General features: G+C 55.9%; 9 protein-coding genes across 9 annotated transcripts; 5 read left to right on the forward strand and 4 right to left on the reverse strand.

The window, feature by feature from the left end:
- The first annotated feature begins 46 nt into the window (after positions 1–46).
- On the forward strand, positions 47–1,017 carry L969DRAFT_252858 (uncharacterized protein). The gene has a single exon (XM_014709810.1). The coding sequence runs from the start codon at positions 69–71 to the stop codon at positions 876–878; it is 810 nt and encodes a 269-aa protein (XP_014565296.1). The 5' UTR covers positions 47–68; the 3' UTR covers positions 879–1,017.
- Positions 941–3,421, reverse strand: L969DRAFT_54671 (uncharacterized protein; the record flags this gene model as incomplete). Its single annotated transcript, XM_014709811.1, has 3 exons — positions 941–1,034; positions 1,087–1,167; positions 1,215–3,421. 3 exons carry the CDS (start codon positions 3,419–3,421, stop codon positions 941–943), a joined length of 2,382 nt encoding a protein of 793 aa, XP_014565297.1.
- Positions 3,422–3,610: 189 nt separating this feature from the next.
- On the reverse strand, positions 3,611–6,136 carry L969DRAFT_54524 (uncharacterized protein; the record flags this gene model as incomplete). The annotated part of the gene is made up of 5 exons (XM_014709812.1): positions 3,611–3,913; positions 3,964–4,479; positions 4,519–5,923; positions 5,980–6,044; positions 6,092–6,136. The coding sequence occupies 5 exons, from the start codon at positions 6,134–6,136 to the stop codon at positions 3,611–3,613; spliced, it is 2,334 nt and encodes a 777-aa protein (XP_014565298.1).
- A 205-nt stretch (positions 6,137–6,341) lies between these two features.
- On the forward strand, positions 6,342–7,913 carry L969DRAFT_612225 (uncharacterized protein; the record flags this gene model as incomplete). The annotated part of the gene is made up of 6 exons (XM_014709813.1): positions 6,342–6,410; positions 6,479–6,552; positions 6,612–6,772; positions 6,831–6,958; positions 7,017–7,203; positions 7,255–7,913. The coding sequence occupies 6 exons, from the start codon at positions 6,342–6,344 to the stop codon at positions 7,560–7,562; spliced, it is 927 nt and encodes a 308-aa protein (XP_014565299.1). The 3' UTR covers positions 7,563–7,913.
- Positions 7,255–8,601, forward strand: L969DRAFT_90716 (uncharacterized protein). Its single transcript, XM_014709814.1, has 2 exons — positions 7,255–7,975; positions 8,026–8,601. The coding sequence occupies exons 1-2, from the start codon at positions 7,716–7,718 to the stop codon at positions 8,573–8,575; spliced, it is 810 nt and encodes a 269-aa protein (XP_014565300.1). The 5' UTR covers positions 7,255–7,715; the 3' UTR covers positions 8,576–8,601.
- Positions 8,334–14,408, reverse strand: L969DRAFT_90717 (uncharacterized protein). The gene is made up of 8 exons (XM_014709815.1): positions 13,944–14,408; positions 11,566–13,887; positions 11,408–11,505; positions 10,545–11,359; positions 10,252–10,498; positions 9,779–10,200; positions 8,613–9,731; positions 8,334–8,565 (listed from the first exon to the last, which is right to left on the reverse strand). Exons 1-7 carry the CDS (start codon positions 13,972–13,974, stop codon positions 8,669–8,671), a joined length of 4,998 nt encoding a protein of 1,665 aa, XP_014565301.1. The 5' UTR covers positions 13,975–14,408; the 3' UTR covers positions 8,334–8,565; positions 8,613–8,668.
- Positions 14,409–14,469: 61 nt separating this feature from the next.
- On the forward strand, positions 14,470–18,100 carry L969DRAFT_79771 (uncharacterized protein). Its single transcript, XM_014709816.1, has 7 exons — positions 14,470–15,094; positions 15,152–15,289; positions 15,339–15,546; positions 15,600–15,798; positions 15,845–16,710; positions 16,762–17,865; positions 17,922–18,100. The coding sequence occupies exons 1-7, from the start codon at positions 14,867–14,869 to the stop codon at positions 17,975–17,977; spliced, it is 2,799 nt and encodes a 932-aa protein (XP_014565302.1). The 5' UTR covers positions 14,470–14,866; the 3' UTR covers positions 17,978–18,100.
- A 10-nt stretch (positions 18,101–18,110) lies between these two features.
- Positions 18,111–20,053, reverse strand: L969DRAFT_83419 (uncharacterized protein; the record flags this gene model as incomplete). Its single annotated transcript, XM_014709817.1, has 3 exons — positions 18,111–18,420; positions 18,479–18,657; positions 18,710–20,053. 3 exons carry the CDS (start codon positions 20,051–20,053, stop codon positions 18,111–18,113), a joined length of 1,833 nt encoding a protein of 610 aa, XP_014565303.1.
- Positions 20,054–20,405: 352 nt separating this feature from the next.
- On the forward strand, positions 20,406–20,835 carry L969DRAFT_54591 (uncharacterized protein; the record flags this gene model as incomplete). The annotated part of the gene is made up of 3 exons (XM_014709818.1): positions 20,406–20,467; positions 20,525–20,624; positions 20,662–20,835. Coding segments are annotated over 3 exons (336 nt in total), but the record flags the coding sequence as incomplete, so codon positions are not given.
- Positions 20,836–21,439: the final 604 nt, after the last annotated feature.

Below are 21,439 nucleotides of genomic sequence, written 5' to 3' on the forward strand. Positions count from 1 at the left end.
GGTCGCCGGGGTAGTAACGCGTCAAAGGTTTACATGTCAAACTCAAGCCAAGCCGGAGTGCTTGCTCGATGCTCACGCAAGTCGTCCGCAGAGCATTCAGCAGCAGCGCACGACTCAAGATGCGCATCGTTCCTGTGCCGGTCAGATCGGACAACTACGCCTATCTGCTGATTGACGACGCGAGCAAAGAGGCGGCGGCGATCGATCCGTTTGACGTCAAGAAAGTCGTCGCAGCAGCCGAGAAGGAAGGCGTGACACTGGGCAGGCTGCTCCTCACGACCCATCACCACAACGACCATGCAGGTGGCAACAATGACTTTGCAGCAAAGTTCCACGACGCAAAGATCTACGGAGGCTCAAAGCAGGTTCAGGGCGTCACAGACTTCTTCGAGGACGGCAAGCCTGTCGAGTTTGGCACCGTCAGAGTGACACCGAAGCATACACCGTGCCATACTCAAGACCACATGTGCTTGTTCACCGAGGACACAAAGACGGATCAGAAAGCCGTCTTCTCGGGCGATACGCTCTTTATCGCCGGCAATGGCCGTTTCTTCGAGGGCACGCCAAAGGAGATGGATCATGCCCTCAACACAGTCTTATCGAGCTTGCCGGACGAGACAGTCGTCTATCCTGGTCATGAATATACAAAGAGCAACGTCAAATTTGCCTTGACGGTTGATCCCGATAATCAGGCGCTGCAGAAGCTAAAGAAGTACTGCGACGAGCACGAGTCCACGACCGGTGTCTTCACATTGGCAGACGAGAAGCAGCACAACGTCTTCATGCGGCTCGAATCGCCTGCAGTGACAAAAGTCACCCACTCAAACGACACTGCGACAAGCATGGGAATCCTGCGAGAGATGAAGAACAACTCATAAATTGTACGTGTACATGCATACTGCCACACATATGCCCTTGCGTGCGTGCGTACTGTCACAGATTAGAGGGCTCGCTTGAGGGGAACAATCGAGCCCACACAGATACCCCGGACGCGATGACGTTGAAGCGCGTCGCCTCGTGCAAAGCCCTTGCCACTGTCACAGACACGGTCAGCTCGTCAAGGTGCTGATCATCAGAGTCGCGCACCAAGGGCAAAGGAACGATTTGACGTCGGAATGGATTCGCTCGTGGCGCTTCAAATCATGACTTCGCACAAATGACGATTTGCTGCACCATCATCAGCCATGTCAGATCTGAGGACAAACTCGGCGTACCAGTCACCGACAGAGCATACAAACGGCTTATCTTCGAGATGCGTTTGGATGTGGCTCGCAATAGCACCCCGTCGTGGGAATTCGCGCTCGCACCCATCGACCAGACACACATACCGCCTTTCTTCCTTCTCCCCTCGTGTGTCATTCACCTTGATCGACACCGTCTTGTAGAGCGATTCGATGACCGAACGGGGTAGCGAAGATCCAGGTGGTCCCGTGTCTTCGTTTTCCTCATCGGGCAAGGGTGTCATGTCGAGCACCGCCGTCTCTCCGCCCGCAAGGACGACGACAGGATTGAGCGTGACTTCCGCTGCCGGCAAGGGCGATGTTGATCCGCGAGGCTCACAGGGCGGGTAGACAACGCCATTGGAAGAGATAGATCGCTTCGGCTTCGGTCCAGGCTTCAAGCGACGATACGTCGCGCCAGAGATGACTCGTCGAGCCAGCGTGCTTGGACTCAGAAGAGTGACTTCTTCGGACACTGCTCTCTGTTGCTGCGCTTGCGCTTGCTCCATATCGATGTGGCTCCGCTTGCGCTGGACCTGTCGCGGTTTTTCGGGCGGCGCAAGTGATACAGATCGTCCTTTAGGCCGTTCGCTCGGATAGTCTATCTGAACGATGGGCTGCGCAGATGATAGATACTGCGAAGGAATTGCAGGTACGGCAGGCGTCTTCGAACTGTCGAAGAAGTCTTGTGCGGCAGAGCCAAAGCTGCTAAAGCCCTGCTGCGCAGAAGGGCTCATTGATGGACTGAGAAAGAGGGAATGGACGGAGACGGTCGGACTAGCCAAGAAGTGATCCAGCTGATGATCCGAGTGCTCGAGAAAGAAAGGATCAGCCGCTGCATCGCCAGGTGGCGACATCAGTTGTTGCGCCGGGCTTCTATGAAAGTCGCCTTCGCCTAATCCGAGATTGCAGAGTTCCTCAAGGTCTATCGGCATGCTTCGCGCACGGTGAGCGTCGACGGTAGGCGAATTGACAGGAACAGGCAAAGGTCGAACACTTGGCGAGAGTATCATTGGCATCGAAGCGTGCTCGTCGGGCATGAGGAGCGCATGCTGCTCTATTGGCTCGATGGGACGCAATCGCGACTTGGACGGCGTCAGACGCAATCGTTTCTTGCTACCTTTTGGTCGAATCAGTCTGCTCTCGTCGTCGTGTACAGGTGTTACGCTTCGCCGTGCTTCTGTTCGGTCCGGTGCTGCGTTATCAAGACTAGGCGATAATGCGCGACTGGCCTGGTAACGATAGTACTGGTCGAGTCGGTTCTCGGCTGGCGGTAGATCAGCATGCGATTCGTCATTGTGCTCTTGTGAGGTAGATACGATCGGACTTGATGGCTCAACAGCCTGCGCAAGCTTACTAGGCGCACGCTGGGAGATCGTCATGGGCACCTGTGGCGCCTCGTTGCCATTTCGTGCAAAGCACAGTGGCGATGTCAGGAAGCCGCCGTCGAGCCCTGTACCCATTAGATGACTTTTCAATCCGTCGCGCTTGACGGTCTGCAGGAAGCGCATGTGCTCCTGCGGCGGCAGAGTATTATTAAAAGGCGAATCAGGATCGTACGAATTCCCGTGTGCGAAGTGCTGCCGTTGGCTTGACGCATCTTTGAGCGGCGTCTGCATATCATAGTGTGACGGCGATGGTTGAGGGTACTGCTGCACTGACGCATTGCTGCTGTTGCTCGAATCACTCGTCGTACGAGAAACGGAAGGCATATGTGAGAGTCTCGCGGTACGTACGTCGCTGCTGATGCCTTCGCCTTGCGATGGCAGCGAGCAGCTGGATAGCGCGGGCGTAGGCAAGCATTCATCGGGTGCCGACTGATCAGACACTGTCCTCGACAGACCAAGGTTCAGTATCGGAACTGCGTAGTCTCGCTTGCTATCCGAGCGTCGTAATGCCAGGTTAGATTGGAAGCTCGGCAGATCGGAAATGCTCAGGCCAAGCTCGTTAGTTGGCTTGCTCATGCCGAGCCAGGAGCTATCGAGGCGCCCGTACTCGTTCCCATCTAGCTTTGTGGTTCCATATGATCGGCTGAGATCGAGCTTGCGGGCCGCTAAGTCTGTGTCGCTGTAGGTACTGCTTGCCGACTCGCTGAGTAGGCTCGACTTCCATGGCACTGGCGCAGGTCGCAGCAGGTCGTCCAAGCTTCCGCCACCGAGCTGATGAACACCGTCCGTCTCCCAGCTGACGTTTGCGCTCATCCTGCGCTTTGGCAAAGTATTGGGTCGTCCTCAGGTGACTTCGATAATCCGACCCTTGCCAGCTTAATTTCTACAAGGAAGCGCGAATTGATCACGTGCGCGGTCTCAATCGAACTCGAAAATAGGGACCTCACCCAAGAGTGCTGGCTATCTCTCGCTTGCTCTATGGGGGGGTTTGCATTACTCTAATCAGTCGACATCCATCGTCTTCTCATCCAGCGTCTCTGGCTCAGCCGATCCGTTCACTTCCTCCATTGGCGCCTCTGCCTTCTCTTCCGGCTTGGCATCAGGCTGAGGCGTTGCAGGCTTGCTCTCGACCTTTGGTTTTGGCTTTGGCTTGTTGAGGATCGGGTTGGCAGAGAACAGCAGATCCTCGCGGCGCTTGTCGACGTCTGTGGAGGTATATGCTGGCTCTTCATCCTTGCGACGTTCGGCTTGCTTCGCCGATTGATCGTTGATCCACTTTTCAGCCGTCGCAGTCTTTTCAATGACCTGCAGACATGCTGTGAGCGATACGCCTTATAAATCAGGAGAGGACGAACCTTTTGCAGATCCTCCTCAGACAGATGGCTGTATTGCTCTGAGCCAGAGGTAGCTTTGCTCATAAAGTCGGCAATGACGGCGCGCAGCTGACGCTCCGCAGCCGGTCTATCTTGCTGTTGCTTCAGCTTGAAAGCCGCGGGATCTCCGACAACTTTGAGCTCGTCAAGCTTGCCGACGTATGCCGATTTCGTCGCGTCCTCTCCTTCTTCGCTGTACAGCCAGTCCTCTGCTTTTGTCAGCTTTTCTCGCAAGACGTCTTTGTCGGCGGATTTCATGTATGACGCCCATGCGCCTTCGATCTTGTCGCGAGCATCGTAGATGTACTCCTCTAGAGCATTCTTACGGTCCTCAGTCTCCGACACGAGCTTGTCGCTCTGGAACATCTCGCCCTCCTTCTCTCTAAGGTCTTCGAGAAGCTTGAGATCGAGCTGGGAGGCCACCAACGTGCCCGTCAACGGCTTCTTATTGACCTTCTTGACTTTCTTGGGCTGTGCGGGTTCTGCGGGCGTCTCGCCCTCTGCAGCAGGCGCAGGGGCGATGGCAGCTTCTTCGACCTCTATCTCCTCGTGCAGTGTAGCGGCGTCCATGGTGACGATACCGTGCAGATTCAGGCGAGCTTTGAGCTTGACGAGCGCGTGATCGCCATTCGCTGTTGGTTTGACGCCCGAAATGGTGTAGCGAGCGATGAAGGGATCGGTACTTCCTGGAAGATTGCTGGGATCGGCATAGCGTGCGACGAGCTCGAAAGGCTCTTTGCGGTAGAACGACAGCACTTTGGTAGATGGCACGCCATTGCCCTTTTCGAACACCCGCAATTGAGTGTTCTCATCCGGTGAGTCTGCGACCTTTTCCCAGGTGATGTCGATGGGGTAGCAATGCAGATCGGTGACGTTGAAGTCGCGAACCTTGAAGATGGGGCTGAGAACTGCGCAAGCGAGTGTGGCTCCTCGGACGATCGCCTCTTCCTGATTTGTCGTCGTCGAGAGAGGCTTGCCGAAAAAGTTCTGGATACGAGACTTGAGTGCGGGCACACGGACAGAGCCGCCGACAAGCTCGATGGTGTCGATATCGTCCTTCACAATGCCTGCACTTGCCAATGCAGTCTCGAGTGGCGCAATCGTGCGCTCGAGCAAAGGCGCAATCAGGGCTTCGAAGTCGTCGCGAGTGAGGGATGATGAGGCATCGATGTCGTTCATGATTGACTCTACGCTCAAAGGCGCTTGTAAGTTGGCAGATAAGATCTTTTTGAGCTTCTCGACAGAGGTCGCCAGTCTAAACAGCGCTTTCTGGTTCGAGAAGACGTCTATCTTGTACTTCCCTTTAAACTCTTCGGCAAAGTGCTTGACGAGGGCAAAGTCAAGGTCTCGGCCACCAAAGTTGCGATCGAAAGCAGTCGCTTTGACGACAAGCTGGCCCTTGTTGAACGCGACAATGGAGACGCTGTAATCTGAGTGACCGATATCGATGAACGCAACATAGCGTGGCTTCTCGCCAAGCTCTGGTAGATCAGTCTTTGTGATACCGTAGCCGAGCGCGGTGGCCGTGCCGTCATTGATCAGTCTGAGCGGGTGCAGATTGGCAATTTCTGCAGCGTCAAGCACCGCTCTTCTCTGGATGTCTGTGTACCATCCCGGGACAGCGATGACGACATCGTTGACTGCCGCCTTGGACTCCTTTGCAGCAATCTCTCGCAGTTTGCCGAGGTACATCGCATAGAGCTGAGTGGCAGAAAAGACAGTTGGCTCGCCGAGGTATTGCACCCGGATGCCGACCGTGCCTTCGACGTCGACGAGCTCTGCGTTGATGAACGACTTTTCGATGGTCTGTACCTCTGGATCATCGAACCGTCGGCCAATCAATCGCTTGAGGGATCCAATCGTGTTGCGAAAGTTGGACGTCTCCTGCGTCTTGGCTGACTCGCCTATCGCTCTCGACCGTGGCCCAAAGGAGACGAGCGATCTGTGTCCATCTGCAATGAGCTCCTGCAGCGTGATGGACAGCTGACAGGTACGTACGGTGTAGCGCGATTGGAGACTTCATTGGTGATGATGTCAATGCCGCGATTCCTCGCAATGCCAATCTGCAGACTCGTCAGTCTAGCGCGTGATGCGACAGGTATCGGGCTACCTTGCTGGCAAGATTGCCAATGTCTAATCCCACTACGCTCGTCATGATGGGTTTTGGTGACGAGGTTCGACGAATTTTGTCAAAGTCAAAGTCGAGCACTTTCCTTCCGTATGGTGCCCCATTCGGTCGAACTTTCACCGCGATTGACTTGGTCGCGAATCAGCTATCATCCCCAGACCTCGCAGACGACAAACTAGACAGCGGTCTCTGACAACCCCAACGTCCCTCTACGTCCTCAAGACAGATCCCAATGGCAGCCAATCCCACCGTTCCGCCCATGGCTGCAGTCCAAGCCGAGTCCAAAGATCTAGGCAAAAAGGTAAAGACTCGGCTCTCGTCAGAGCTCGTGTGCGGAAGAGGCTCACTCCCCTCTCTGGGACTGTGCAGGTCTTTGTCGGCAACCTCTCGTTCAAGACGACAGTCGATGAGCTCAAGCAAGTCTTTGAGTCTCATGGACCCATGTACGTCCTTTGCCCCTCCTCCTGACAAAAAGATCTGGCAACTTATCGAGAGTGGCCAGCGTGGATGCAGAGATCAAGGCAAAGGGCACAATGTCCCTCGGCTACGGCTTCATCACCTATGAGACCGAAAAAGCTGCAACGGCCAGTCTCAAGCTCGACAAGACCACCCTCAAAGAGCGCGAGATCACCGTCGAGCTTGCCAAACCAGGTTCCCGCACGAGTCTGTCATGCTTATATGATCAGCACTGCTCGTACTGAAGGCTTGCGGCTGATGACAGAACCTGCAAGAGTGGCAAAGGATGCTGCTGCTTCTGCCGCCAAAATTGACACCTCCGCCGCTGTCGATGACCAAGGCGAACTCAAGGAGGGCGCAGCAGCAAGCACACGCGGCGGTCGTGGTAGAGGAGTCAGTCATCTGCATTCAATAGCCTGATTGCAGGGCTGATGCAGTAGTCTTTCCACAGCGCGGCAGAGCAGCTCGCGCACCGCGACAGGCATCAACGGAAGCCGAGGGTGAGCCTGCTGCAGAAGGCGCTGCATCTACTCGTGGTGCAGGCCGAGGACGCGGTCGTGGCATCCGTGGACGTGGCCGCGGCGGTCGAGGCGGTGGCAGAGTCGGCCCGCCACCCGGCGAGCCTTCCAAGACTCTCCGTGCGCTGGCTCTTCCCATGCTGGGTCCGCAATGCTGAACGGTATCAACAGTCTTTGTGGCACAATTGCCCAACAACACCGACGACAACGGTCTCAAGTCTCTCTTCACCGACGTCGGTCTGACGGTCACAAGCTCAAAAGTGATCGTCTACAACTCTGGTCCCAACAAGGGCAAATCTCGCGGCTACGGCTTCGTTCATGTAGCCGATGAAGCTCAACAAAAGAAGGCCATCGAGAAGCTTCACGACAAGGACATCGACGGTCGTCCTGTTCAAGTCAAGGTCGCAGTCGACAAGGATGCCCAGCCTAACGGCGCTGCAGAAGACGGCGAGCCCGCTTCTACCGTGCTCGCAAGTTAATGCTCAAAAATGAATTGAAATGTTGTCTCAAGGCAAGCACGTCTTCATGTTTACTGCTCGCGCAGATTTGCTTCTGAGAGCGCGCTGATCCGACCATGTAAGCTTGGACCCTTCCCTCTACAATTCCTCGGCTTTTCGTCCCTTGGCTGCAAGATGAAGCTCATCTCCTGCGTTGCCTTGCTTTTCGTCTCAACGACTATCGCAGCGCCGCTCGAGAATCTCCCACAGCTCGACGCCATCAGTTCTCGCATTCGAGATCATGCAAGGTTGGCCATGGCAGCTTACGGTGATCCGCAAACCAACTGCACCTTCCCTGGTTTCCAAGTCATTACGTCCTTCGACAGCGATCTAGATCAAGGCGGATACATTGCTCTCCTGCCATCAAGGCGGGAAGTTGTCATTGTCTTCAGAGGGCACGCATCTGAAGCTCCACATCGCGCGCGCACGCTGACATGGAATACAGCTCGTCATCAGTCGAGAATTACGCAGCTGATCTTGCAATCAAGCCGCTCCCTTTCGATCTGCCGGGGTGTACGGTCAATTGCTCTGCTCATGCAGGCTCACTCGCCAATTTTGTCTCAGCCCAGGCTGCCACTCAGGGCTTCAGGCAAGCCCTTAGCGCCGCAGCCGAGAGTCAATACCAGATTGCTATCATAGGACATTCTCTGGGAGCAGCAGTAGCCTCGATTGCTGCATTGGGCTTCATCGCTGCGCGTGTGCCGATCGTGCTCTCTACTTTTGGTCAATTTCGGACGGTCTCGCCTAATGCTGCCAAGCTGCTCTCCAGCCTAGGCAACAATGCTGCCCGCACAGTACATGATCTTGATATCGTGCCTGGCCTCATCGCAGAATCTGATGACTATTCGCACTGGAGCCCCTCATACTTCATGGGAGACCTGCCGTTCGATGCGCCACTCATCATGCCCTGCCTATCCCAAGACGGCTTTCCTTGTTCAGGTGGCCTAAGTATCAAAGATCATTCACATTATGTTGTACAGACGGGCTCCTGCTAGTTCCAATTTATTACATTGTTCCTACACAACAAGTGACGTACGAATTGCGATTGAGGTCTCTTCTATTCTTCTCTTGTACTTTGCTTGACGTACCTAATGCGTAGCGCCGTGTACAAATCCACTTGCGACAGTCCGCGGAGAATTGTGCTGCGGATTGGAGTCGACAGGCGACATGATCGCTCTGTCACCTTCTACAGATGTTCGGCCGAATGAAAAGGACGCAAATTCGGACCGCCACGCCAGCGGCTCGACCGGCACAGAGACAGGCTGTCCGGGCTGTCCCTCATCCTCACTGAGTCTAGTTCTATCCGAATGCGTCGATCGCCGCGATCGTCGTGGTGCGGTGATGAGCGAGCGTGAGGCTCCAGGACCTCGTGGTGGCTCGCCGAGCAACACATGCAGCTCGCCGGCCGGCGATTCCCGCAGTGACGCTCGTCGTGGCGGCGCGGTAGGTGGCGAGCCGCGAGCCATGGATGAGTCGCTGGCATGACTGAGAAGCGCAGAGATGCTAGCCTGCTCCAAGAATTCGAAGCGTCGACTGCTCCGTGCGATCCGTCTCGAGCGCGCTCGAGATTTGAGTGTGAGGTCAGCGCAGATCTGTGTGAAGCGCTGAAATGTCGCGCTTCGTTCTTCTGCTTTGCCTCTTGCGTCCCTCAGCGGTCCGATGCAATTGGCAATGTATGCGAATTCCTTCGGTGGATCGATGAGATGCGGCAGGCTTGGGATACTTTCGGCCGCTAAGCCTGACAAGCGCGCCTGTAGATCTCGTGGCGTCCGATATAGCTGGCATTCCTTTGAGGTCCATTCCGGTTGGTAGTCCGGAGCAAGACCGGCTATGTTCGTGATATAATCCGAGTATGTCCAGGCGCTCGAGTCCAGGAATGGATTCATAACCGACATCCACGGTTCCTTTTGACCGAACTGAGACATGTTAGCAAGACCTTGCAGCGTCTTCGCCAGCAGCGTCAGCGTTCGTTGAGCCTTTAGGCCAGGCGTGGTGTAGACCAGACCGAAAAGCCTCGGATTCAGAATCGCTGGGACAAAGAAGCGCAGGAAAACGAATGCGCTTATGCAGGTGAAGCGCATGCTTCGCTTTGATTTGTCGTAGCGGATGTTGACGACGCCTTGGATGTAGTGGAAGATGCCACGCAAGTCCCTGTGGGCTTGTCAGGATGAGAAAGGAGCTTCTTCATGGAGACGTACGATGGACAAGTCTGGCGAGAATCGTAGATCGACGTCCATAGCTTGACTGCCCAGCTGTGCAAACTCTTGACACCTTCCTGTACAGCTTTATCTTTTCGCAGCCGTGCAGGATCAATCTCGATGTCAATATCGTCCCGACAGATCCGCCGCACCAGCGGACCAAGACTGGTCTCGAGTAGATCTTGTCCAATGAGGCGCATGTACATCTCTAGCATCTTGGTGAAGAGGGTATTGCCACGGAATAGGATACTTGATGTCTCCTCTCGACCGTCGATTTCGCGATCGGCCATTTGCATCAGCCGAGTTAGACAGAGATCGTTGGCGAGTGAGATACGCAAAAGACTGGCAGCCATAGCATCGAGTTGATCGCTTGCGTTCGCAATGTCGTATAGTAGACTGGTGTTTTGCGGAGCCAACAGAAACTGTTGTACTGCATATCAGCGTCACGATATGAAGGACCGCTCAAGACTGACTGCTCTCAACTCGTCATATTCTTCCGCAGGTAGCACGACAAGTTCAGTCAGTCTCGTGCTGACGCTCAGCTCGCCAGATTGGAACATGCGCTTGCCATCATCGGTGACGATGGGGTACCACCGCTCCTCCTTTGATGTCCGTAGATCAAAAGCAGGTATTGTCACAGAGCCCATGATGTGTGCCTTGCCAGTCTTCGCTGTCTGTACTATGTTGACCGTCAGGGGCTGTTGAAGTAAGCCGAGGTCACTGCCTGAACTTCAGCTCCGACGATCGAGGTGAGCAATTGACATACTCGATGCGATAGACCTCGCGCCAGAAAGGCGCTTCTGTACCCTTCTTGACCGTCGTCCGCGCTAGGATGTCACCATCAAGCACGAGTTCGCAATGTACCGACAGTGTAGCGGCGAATGCCTCGAGTTCGGCTTGGTGACTCTCGCGGAAGTCTTGACTTTGTCTCGGTGGCGCTATATCGTTGAATCTGCCTGACGTAGCCGATTGCGGACCGCCTTGCGACAGTTCGCGGTCCGACGAATGATCACTGAGTTGAGAAGAAGGCCTCGCTTCAGCTCGTTTCAAGGCGCCGACTGGAGCGAAAGGGCGAGCTTTTGGCCCTTGCAGCGCATCGCCCAGGTCTTTCGCTTCGACAACGCAAATGTCGAGGCGTCGCCATAAACGTACTCGGTCGATTTCGCTGTCCTGCGCATCTGTGGTTGCTGCAGGTGATTCTGAAGGGGCATCTTGTAAGCTGTCCAAGCGTGGCAAGAAGGGGTAAATCTCTGGGCGCGCGTGACAACGCAGCATGGCAAGTGTAATCTGCAGAGCGACCGGCGATGCAAAACTGACATAGACGGTAATTGCGGGTGCCGTGGAGCTCGGCGATCTGCCGATCTCAGACAGACTATTCGGATGAGATCCGGAGGAGCGGAATGTGCCTGGCGCAGCGCGACCTTGTACAGATGAGGCGATGGCAGAGAAGCCATGCGCATTGTCGACCGACTCTTTGCGGATGCTGAGAGCGTAAGGTCGCTGCAACGCTGTCGGATCGAGCGTGCGCACATTGCTGTGAGTTAAGCTGGCCAGATCAATGTAGTGCAGCATGACGCGGTCCTGGTTATCAAGTCAGCGAAAGCGGTGCGCGCAAAGGCGACAGCTTACTTCGCCGAACAGCAGTAGCTTCGAGTCACGTATTGCAAGCTGCGAGGGTGCCCAGCTACCGTTGTCGAACATGAAGCGAGACGGCCGCGGCGCATCTGCTGAGAATTGAGAGACGAGTCAGATCACCACTTGAAACATCTCAGATGGCCATGACTGACATTGATGGAGAGTATCACCTGTCGGCGAACCCGCAATTCCTCCATTGCTCATGCGAATCTCGGACTCTGACAAATGAGCAGATTCGCGCTTCTTGCGACGGACAGCAGGCACATCTCGCAACAGAGGCGTCTTGAAGGACAGCAGGCCCCCGCGTTCTTTGCCTGAGCCAGCGACTGATGGCTGCCATATTTCGACAGTCAGACTATACGCTGACGAGTCTTCGAAGAGCTTCTCTGTCAGGAAAGAATCGGCATAGCCATGTCGACCGTTGGCAGAGACAGGCGAGAGAATGTCTGGTGACATGATCTGAGACCCCGATGCTGAACTAGGTAGGCTACGCTGCTTCTGACTTGAGCCTTTCCGCCCGCCAGCATCGACAGCAAGATGAGCTTCGCGCAGCAGGGAGCTGAGTGCGTCTTGCTTGACTTTTGCGCGTATCGTCTTTGCCTGACTTGCCTTGCCGGTCACGGTGGAGTCTGTCGCAATAGAGGGTCTACTGTTCGATGCAGTCGCCTCAATGTGATCGGACTTCAGCATCGAGTTCAAGCTCATGCGCCGGTCGTTTGCTGGCCGCCCTTCGTTGCCGTTTGAGTCCTCGAGTGCAGTAAAGCTCGAAGTAGACTGATTTGCCGACTTGAAGGACAGACTACGCTGACGACTGGGAGGCGACTCAATGCGCGGTGACATAGGCTGCCTCCTGAGCTCTCTCGTGCGCTCCTCAGACAAGTCAGAGGATGACGAGTGGTGGGGCAACGGTCGCACTGGTGCAGTCTGAGAAGTCGACATAGGTGCCGATTCATGTCGCGGGCTTGTATCCCGCCCCGCGGTGCTCAGGCTACGAGAGTGACTGTAGAAGGACCGCAAAGGGGCATTGATGGGTGAGCCTTCATCTAGGAACGATGATTGCGATGAGGTCGACGGCAAGGCGTTGAGACTGCTCCGTGAACCGTTGTGAGTCATCTTGGGTGATCTAGGCCCCGCTCTTGAGGATGGCGCTCTGACAAAGGTGGGGACAAGATGCCCTGTCGCAGCCTCGGGGGGTAGATTGACCATGAAGAGACTGGACAGGCCAAAGCGCGACCTGTTTGAGCCACCAGGACTCTGTGGTCGCTGATCGGCAGAGGGTGCCATCTCTTCGGCTGCACCGTGCTCGGCTGGTAGATCACGAGCTGGGCCGAGTCGTGAGCTCCGGGACGTTGCAGGCACGAGTGTCTCAAAGGAAATCGCTTTACGACAAATCGACCGATGCTCGCCGGCTCGCTTGGCATGCACGTAGAGCCCGAGCGCGTTACCGGTAGACGAATGGAAAGAGACGCAATTGGGTCGGATAACAGGTTCCGACGTCGTTGGCAACTGTAGCTGACCATCTAATCTCGGGCTATGCGCTTCCTTTACGTCTGCCGAGTCGTCAGTACTCTGGTCGAGTTGCAGAGAGGCTTCAAGCAGACAAGGGCCGGATGTGGCAATGTCGATGGCAGAATCGAGCGAACGAGCGAAGTCAAGCTCACGGGCGTGCCATTTCTGCTCGAGCTGCTGTAGGCTGTCCTTTTTCCCTGGCGATTTGGCACTGGCGAAGCCAGATAAGGACCGCTTAAAATTGCTGAGGCGGGCGGAGACTCGTTTGTGCGGCTGTGAGGGTGGCGACGATCTGTTGAGTTCGGCTCGATGGACTGGTACAGGTTCGTCTTGACTTGGCGCAGAGATAGCCGTATGCTGGAGCGCAAGTGAACTGGCAGGACGGGTTCCAAAATGATGAGAAAGGCAGGATCCCGCCGAAGACAAGGCCTGGATCGAATCACACGCTGTGATGGGTCGTCGTCGGATCGAGCTGTCAGATGAAGCAGTCGATGATCCCGTGAAAGATGCAGGACTTGGCGCAGCACGTCCTATCTGATCGTCTCTGGAGCGTTCTGTTCGGGGCGACCACGGACCAGCTTGCTTGGGCCAATTATCAGCAGACTGATCCCTCGGTGGTATAGGTATGCCTTCAGGGTTGAGCAGGCACGATCGCGAGCGCTGTCGGTTGACTGAAGAGGACGAAGCGGAAGGACGCGAGGGTGTTGCCGCACGTGAACTGACAGGCGTAGGTCGTTTCTGCAACCTTGCGGGCGGACGGACCTGTTTCTCTGGACTCTTCGGCGGTCTAGCGGACGGAAGCAGTCCTTTGCCTGTATGATGAGTCTCGGATGGGGCCGATCGTATGCGCGAGTCGCCTGGCGGTTCTGCGTTTGCCCTGAAGGTAGGCAGAAATCTGCCCGAACCTGAGCGCGTGTGACGATGCATGGCAGCGATGGGCAAGGTTGTAGCATTCGTGTCCGTGTCTGTAGGCTCATTACATCAGCTCGAGCTTCGGGCTGGATGGAGCGGATGAACTGACCGAGAGTGGTCAGGTCGTTGGTACGAGTCATGGCGATGGTTTCGCGCGATGATGATGTTCGTTGGTGATACATGTAAAGTGCAAACAGATACGAGCCCAGTCGTTGGCAAGTAGGTCGTCAAGTCGATGGGTCCGCCGTCAGTGCACACCAAGGCGCGGCAATGCAAAGCGTATTTGGCGAGTCATTTGCAGGTCCGCCGGAGTTGGGCAAGGTCGAACGAGAGCCAGAAGTAGATTGAAGAACGAGAAACGAAGAGGTCCAAATCAAGTCAGCCTTTGCCAATGCAACACGCGAGGAAGAGAGTGAGAGCAAAGAGTTCCGTTCTCTCCTGAAACGCTATCGTCTGCGCTCCTGTAATCGGGCGCCAATGATGCCATTGCTGCGAGAGGAGAGACGTACGCTAGTCCTGGCTGCTCTGTCGGCGCTAGCCAAGTGGCTCTTGCCGCAGTGTCCTGTGCCTGGCGCCTGTGCGTGGTGCCCCCACACAATTTCAAAGATGGTTGAACCAGGCCGTCGCGTGATCGAGCGAAGTGCGTGACTCGGTTCGACGCACAAGCAGGCTGAGTCAGATCACAGTCACGCTGCTGATCGCACAAGACCCGTCGTCTGTCAGGCACAGGCTCGACGTTGCCGAGTCTCGTGACGCGCTAGACTGCCGTTGCGGCGACCCGATTGTCACTCAGCGATAGTCGCCTATCTTGCCGACCTCGCAAGGTCGGAGTCACCTTGTTTGCCGCCTGATCGACAAGAAGAGCCTGCACTGCCTTCCCTGATCTCGCGCTCGTCGCTGTAGCCTATCGAGACAGATCACTATGATCTTGATGACGAAGCATTGACCCAAGCTTAGCCGCTCAGCACACACACATACACACGATCACCGTCTCGGCATCCCGCGTCTGATTAGCTCAGCACATCTGTCGAAATGGCCACGCCGAGTCATGACGGAGCGCAGACGGGCGCCATGGGCGAGCCAGAGTCAAACCAATCAGCACGCTCGGCTCGCCCGAGCACGACGGGCAAGGACAGAGACCATCGGTCCTCGAGCGACCATCGCGCACGAGATCACGATAGGGATCGCATCGGTCCATTCACGATAGCAGAAGAGATCGGCCGAGGTAGCTTTGCGACGGTCTACCGTGGCTATCACACCGTACATTTCGCTCCGTTCACTGCGACCGCCATAAGCTGATAGGACTGTCATGCACAGATGACGAAACATCCGGTAGCCATCAAGGCAGTCAATCGAGGCAAATTGACCCCAAAGCTCCTCGAAAACCTCGAAAGCGAGATCAGATTGCTCAAAGGGATAGCTCACCCAAATGTCGTCGAATTGGTCGATTGCCTCGTCCGTCTCGTCTTCTGACGTCAAGATCGTGCTGATGTCAATACCACAGAAAACGAGCTCGCATATTTACTTGGTGATGGCCTTCTGCTCTGCTGGCGATCTGTCGCAGTACATTCGCCATCGCGGTCAGGTTGCGGCACTCTCCACGGCCACGCTCGCTACGCCCTCGACGAGTCAGTCAGCGCTCGACAGGTATCCTCATCCACCAGAAGGCGGCCTGAATGAAGTCATCGTCCGTGAATTTCTTGGCCAACTAGGTACGGAGATTGTACTCTCCGATATGTAATAGACTGACAATGGACTGCAACAGCAACGGCTCTCGAATTCCTTCGATCAAGTAACATCATCCACCGTGATATCAAGCCACAGAACCTGCTCTTGCAGCCTGCGACGGAGACCGACTTGGCAGGAGGCCATCCGCTAGGTATACCTATTCTCAAAGTCGCCGATTTTGGGTTCGCGCGATTCTTGCCCCAAGCAAGCATGGCAGAGACCTTGTGCGGTTCTCCGTGGGTGCTTCAGGCTCTTGCGATGCAAATGCTAACAGACTGGCAGACTCTACATGGCGCCCGAGATACTTCGCTATGAAAAGTATGATGCCAAGGCAGATCTTTGGTCAGTCGGCGCAGTCCTCTATGAGATGGCAGTTGGCAAGGCGCCCTTCCGAGCGCAAAACCATGTCGAGTTATTGCGCAAGATAGAGCGAGGCGAGGACAGGATCAAATTCCCGGACGAGCGCTCCTCAAAGCCGACAGATGAAGAGCCTAAAGGGCCCCGTCCGAAAGTCTCTGATGATATCAAGTCGCTCATCCGTCTCCTGCTCAAGCGAAATCCAACGGAGCGAATGCCTTTTACAGACTTTTTCCGCATGGCAGCCGAGGTTGCCTCGCGCAGTGCCGCCCGCTCGACAACGCCTATCGCTGCACCCACTGCCGTCAGCATACCGTTGACCGTCGCTGAATCGGAGCTCGTTCAAGAGCCGACACCATTCAAGTCTGCCGAGGCCCCACATCAAGAGCTCTTGCACCGCCCAGAGCTCGAACAAGTCAGCTTGCCATCGCCTACAAGCCCGCATGCGCCTCGACGTCCATCGTCTAGCTTCGCGCCCAAGTATGTCGTCGGCGATCTGCCTGCACGCTCGACTGCTGCGAATCAAGATGAACAGACAAGCGAGCGACTGCGTACTGCTCAATCTAGCTCTCCTCGAAGTGGCGGTCATACACCGCCTGAACTCATCGCAGGTTCAAGTCTGGATGATCATTCGCCGGCTCAGCCGTATACACCGCGGAGCAATCTGGCTATGTTAGCACCTGGCAAGACGCAAGACGCGGCGCATTCGCCCGCAAATGACGACTCGCTCATCGGGCATGAATACGTCGTCGTCGAGAAACGCACCGTTGAGATCAATGCACTTGCAGATGGTATGCTGCTTTCCTCTTTGTGCATATGCGGGCTGATTTTGTCACCTACAGAGCTTATGGCATCTCCTCAACGGCCTACTCTGATTGGCCGTCGCTCATCGAGAAGCTTCATGACCAGGCCAGCTGGACCTCTCAGCCCGACCGTCAACGCGCCTTCAAGTCTCAGTCATGGCTTCGTCGCAGGCGTGCCGGGCTCGACGCCGTACCCGCCGCCCCAAGAGCGCCAGAGCCCATCCCCAAGCGCGCTGCAGCTCACGTCATCGTCGCCTCGTAACAGACCAACTATCTCTGCCTCTCCTCGCAGTCTTGGCTATGCCAGCTCGCCGCTGGCGCTCGTCGGCAACCCATCTGGCGCTATTGCCAAGGTGCTCAACATGGCCAGCGCGAGGTTCTTCGGCACTTCGGATGGCACAATGGTCAGACGAACATCTCGCCTCACGCGAACGCCGCGTGGAAGTCAGACTCTTGATCCAGAGGAAGAGAAGATGCTCGTACAACTGGAGGAGTGTGCTCAGCGTGCAGCAGCCATTTTCGACTTTGCGGACTACAAGCTCGCGCAGTTCTTGCCCCCGACGCCGCTGTCTGTCTCAACCGGCTTTGGCGGTCAAGGCTCTTCGCCTTCTTACTTTGCACAACCAAACCCTTTCGCAACCACTCTGATGCGCCGCACCTCTTCTTCTTCAACGGAGCAGCCTGTCATCGCTCCTTCGTCTGCTCTGTCGGCCACACGTGTCGAGGAGCTTGCCGCTGAAGCCTTCATCCTCTATCTCAAAGCGATTGCCTTTCTGCAGCGCGGGCTAGACCAGGCAAGCATGTTCTGGGCCCAGCGTACATCGCAGCAGCCACTCAGCACCGAGCTCAACGAAGCCGTCCAATGGTTTCGTTCACGATTCAATGAATGTCTCGACAAGGCAGAGTTCGCCAAGGGACGACTTTCCCAAGAGACCCTGCCAGATTCTGCAGTCGCGCCAGAAATTTTGATTTACGATCGTGCTCTGGAGATGTCGCGGGCAGCTGCCGTCAAAGAGCTCAAACGCGAAAACCTTGCAGAGTGCGAGGCGACGTACGAAGCCGCTCTTTGGCTCTTGTTAGCTGTGCTCGACGATCCCAGTCAAGAAGAGAGGTGCGAGGCTGATAAGCTCATATTCAGCAAGTGTAAGTACTGCCCTAAACAGCCGCGATCTCGAACTGACGTATAGATGGGTTCGCAGTCATTCGTTCTATAGAAGAGAGGCTGCGCAGTCTTCGCAAGTCACTCTTAATGTAGGGCTTAGACGCTATCGTCCATGTCGATTGTCTCATCACTGATAAAGTCTCGCGTTGTTGTACTTGTACTTTGCCTGCCACAAGCTGTAATGGACTACATTGCCTACAAGACGTCAAAATGCGTTACAGCGTGCTCAAGCGGCGAGCGTGATTGCGATGCGTTCCTTGACTTCTTTGAGCGTCATTGGCTCGATCTCGTTTGTTGGCGAGACCATAACAAGCCAAGACTGTCCGTCGATCTTGCGCTGCTCGACGAATGTTGGACAGAGCGCACACAACGCTTGCAAGGCGTCGTTGGCTTCAAAGGTCGAGACAGAGATCTTTGAGCTCTGCGAGACGACCTTGGCGACTTCGCAAAAGGGTATAGCGCGTCTCCTGCGCGTTGGCGGCGTCGGATTGGAGCTGGAAGGTGAAGCCGGTGCGTGACCACCAGCATTGAACAACCTGTGAGATCAGACGAGCAAAGTCAGTGCTTCCCGTAATGACAATATGCTCTGCGTACATGTAGATCTGGTCGGCTACATCTGCTAGTCGGCTGAGCATGCTGCGCCGGCGTAGGGCAGCGGATTGCATAGCACTGGACGACGGTGCTGCTTGCAAAGATTTGCGCATGGTCGGCGAAGCCAGGCTGACAGCTTGGCCATTCGACCTCACATTCTGAGCGGCCTCTTTTGCTTTGATCTGGGCTACGATGAGCCAGATGCTCCTGCAGAATCAAGGCGAAAGCGCTCACCCTTTCGAACAAGCTCATCTTGCGCGTCTCTACATTTCCGCCCTTTGTAGGCGAGCTTGGTGGCGAGACCGGTAGGGGATCACCCGTCATGAGATTGATACCGCCTTTCAGTCTACCGATTGGTGTATCGTCAGTGTCGTCTCGCGTGAGCCGTGTGTTTGCGCTGACGGGCACTGCGGCAGGTAGGTCGGGCAGACGAGCTCGAGGGATCTCTGGAGGCACGAGACGCGAGCGCTTTCTCGAATCTGGCGGCGTTGGCAAGGCGATGTCGGTGATCTTCCGCTTGCGAGGCGTGCTCGGGTTGCTGAGATCTGAGTCCAGGAGAGTGACGTCTTGCGCCTCTTCATGCCTAGCGTGAGGTATGTAAGGCTTCGCCCAATGTCGCAGCCGTCGCGAGATGAGATCTTTGCGAGCTGCTGCTCCCTGAGACCAGAGCGCGATGACACTCATTCCATCGCGAGGTCTGCCCGATGCTGACTCTGCACGAGCTTGCTGGACGTCTTGTTCATCGTCTGAGCTCGAAAGCGGTGCCGCATCTTGTAACAGTTCAAATTCGGCTACTTGCACATTTCGCTTGACATTGAGTTCAATACCGAGTCCCCAAGTTGCGACTCTGCGACCCGTCTGACGGTCTAGTTTGCGCATGACGGTGACCAAGAAGCCCATGCCGCCTGTCGATGTTGAGCGGGATTGCAAGGATTCGCTGATCTGACGTTGCCGCTGTCTACGCTCAAAGGGGGTCGAATTAAACAGGTCTGGTGAGGATGGCATCGAGCCTGGCGATGTGCGTTGCTGCGTAGGAGATGCAAGAATGTTGGGAGAGGATAGTAAGCGTGCGCTGGGACTGGACAACGTGGGAGCGGGCGTTCGTCGCCCTTGCGTCAATGGCGAGCTGAGCAGATCTACTTCGTCATCCGACTGATCAGAACAGGACGAGTCGAACGCAATCTGGCTCGTGACATCCACGCCACGCTGTGCGAGCTGCCATAGCCACACAAGCTGGCTGAGCTCACTCTCGCTAAACCGCCGACCAGTCCCATTCTCGACGAGCGGTCGCAAGTCATTGAACGCGATGAGATTGGGCAGGCGGATGATCGAGCTTCCGCTTGGCGTCCTCGTACGCGCCAAAGGTGAAGACTGCAAGCTTGAGGTGGGGTTGCTGAAGTCTATGAGCGGCGGCGGCGTGGGAGACGCCATGGCCGTCGCAGCAGCTCTTGCGCCGTCTTTGGCAAGATGCACCATCATTGCTCGCTCCAAGCTTGCGTGAGTCGACAGCAGGTTAGCATATGCTGTCGGTAGCTCGCCCGGGCTTGCTTTGCGCTTCCGGCTGCCTTTGCCTGCCATTGCAGACCAGCTCTCTGCGTCTCTGCCCAGCGCCCAGCGCGTCCTCGTCGCCTTGGCCGTAGATCGCAGAGCCGACCGGCGCGAGAAGCTTACAAAGAATTTCTTCCAGCCACGACGAAGCGATTTGCCTGGCATTTCTTTACGCATTCAGCATGGTGAGTCGCTCCTTCTCATCAGTCTGGCACCGCCCCGCGAGGCAGATGCATGGGCTACAAGACGAGCGACCAGCTTTGCGATGGATTCTGTGCCTTTGTGCAGTCTCGAATTGCGAGATCGCTCGTCGTTGGGCATGCCTCGCCATGCTCTCAGATGGTGACAGAGATCAGCGGCTCATGTTTGCGCTTCTTCCCGACAGGCTAAAGCAGCAGGTGCCCAGAATGCGGGCAAGGCAGCCAAGAAGAAGAAGTGGTCAAAGTGAGCAGCGGCCTCTGACTTTCATGAGATGGAAGCCGATTCTCTGCTTTCCTACAGGGGCAAGGTCAAGGACAAGGCAAACAACGCTGTCGTCCTCGACAAACCCACCTATGACAAAATTCTCAAAGAAGTTCCTACCTTCAAGATGATCTCCCAAGTCGGTCTTTTTCGCGCCTCTTGAGCGATTGCCGAAGCTGATCGTGGTATGGTCAGTCTGTCTTGATCGACCGAATGAAGATCAACGGGTCCCTAGCACGACTAGCCATTCAACACTTGGCCAAGGAGGGTGCCATCAAACCCATCGTTCACCACCATGGTCAACTGATTTACAGTCAGCTCGGGCCTTTCAGCAAGTATACACGTGCTGACGTCACTTGTTGGTAGCCCGTGCGACTGCAGCAGCTGAGTAAGCGCATCCTCTGCGCCTTGCCTCTGGTACATTGCAATCTCTCGTGTATTGTCCTCGCAGCTGTTTGCCGTTGTGTTCTTGCATGCGAATTGCGACTGATCGTGAGTATCTGCTGGCTGCTGTAGCTCTCTGAGACTTACAGACTTCGTGCTCCCGAGACCCTGTGGCCTCAAGCTCATGCGCATGCGCTGGCCGGTCAGAGAGGCCTCAAGCTTGCCACGTCAGCACTGTCAGGCCGGCCCGCCGAACCGCGACAGTGAGTCGAGAGCGAGCGAAGCGAAGTCGCTGATCTCAGAAGGCGAGCATACGTCGCAGCGGAGAGTCTGGGAACAGCGGGAAGCGGATCACGCTCTGTAGCAAGACCAAAGGAAGCACTGGCGACAACAAGACGGGTCGCGAGGTTGTTGGCGTTGAAGGGCGTCTTGACTGGCGATTGCGACTCGTGAAGCTCAGCTCAGCTTGCCAAGGTGGGCCACTTGTGCTCTCGCCGTAGCATCGCCATCATCAAAGACCTCAAAGATTGCGAGAAGCGCCTCTGCAGAAGGCACAAGTCACCCGCTGAG

This window comes from Mixia osmundae (assembly GCF_000708205.1).
Source record: "Mixia osmundae IAM 14324 unplaced genomic scaffold scaffold_13, whole genome shotgun sequence".
Lineage (NCBI taxonomy): Eukaryota > Fungi > Basidiomycota > Mixiomycetes > Mixiales > Mixiaceae > Mixia > Mixia osmundae.

Excerpts from the sequence above, each read along its gene's own strand:
- L969DRAFT_252858 (XM_014709810.1), top strand. The coding sequence starts at position 69 with ATGCTCACGCAAGTCGTCCGCAGAGCATTCAGCAGCAGCGCACGACTC.
- L969DRAFT_90716 (XM_014709814.1), top strand. The coding sequence starts at position 7,716 with ATGAAGCTCATCTCCTGCGTTGCCTTGCTTTTCGTCTCAACGACTATC. Across the intron at positions 7,976-8,025 it reads GTTGTCATTGTCTTCAGAGG|CTCGTCATCAGTCGAGAATT; the intron begins GCACGCATCTGA and ends CATGGAATACAG.
- L969DRAFT_90717 (XM_014709815.1), bottom strand. The coding sequence starts at position 13,974 with ATGACTCGTACCAACGACCTGACCACTCTCG. Across the intron at positions 13,888-13,943 it reads CAACGACCTGACCACTCTCG|ACACGGACACGAATGCTACA; the intron begins GTCAGTTCATCC and ends ATGAGCCTACAG. Across the intron at positions 9,732-9,778 it reads TCTCGCCAGACTTGTCCATC|GGACTTGCGTGGCATCTTCC; the intron begins GTACGTCTCCAT and ends ACAAGCCCACAG.
- L969DRAFT_79771 (XM_014709816.1), top strand. The coding sequence starts at position 14,867 with ATGGCCACGCCGAGTCATGACGGAGCGCAGACGGGCGCCATGGGCGAG. Across the intron at positions 15,290-15,338 it reads TCGAATTGGTCGATTGCCTC|AAAACGAGCTCGCATATTTA; the intron begins GTCCGTCTCGTC and ends TCAATACCACAG. Across the intron at positions 15,547-15,599 it reads TGAATTTCTTGGCCAACTAG|CAACGGCTCTCGAATTCCTT; the intron begins GTACGGAGATTG and ends GGACTGCAACAG.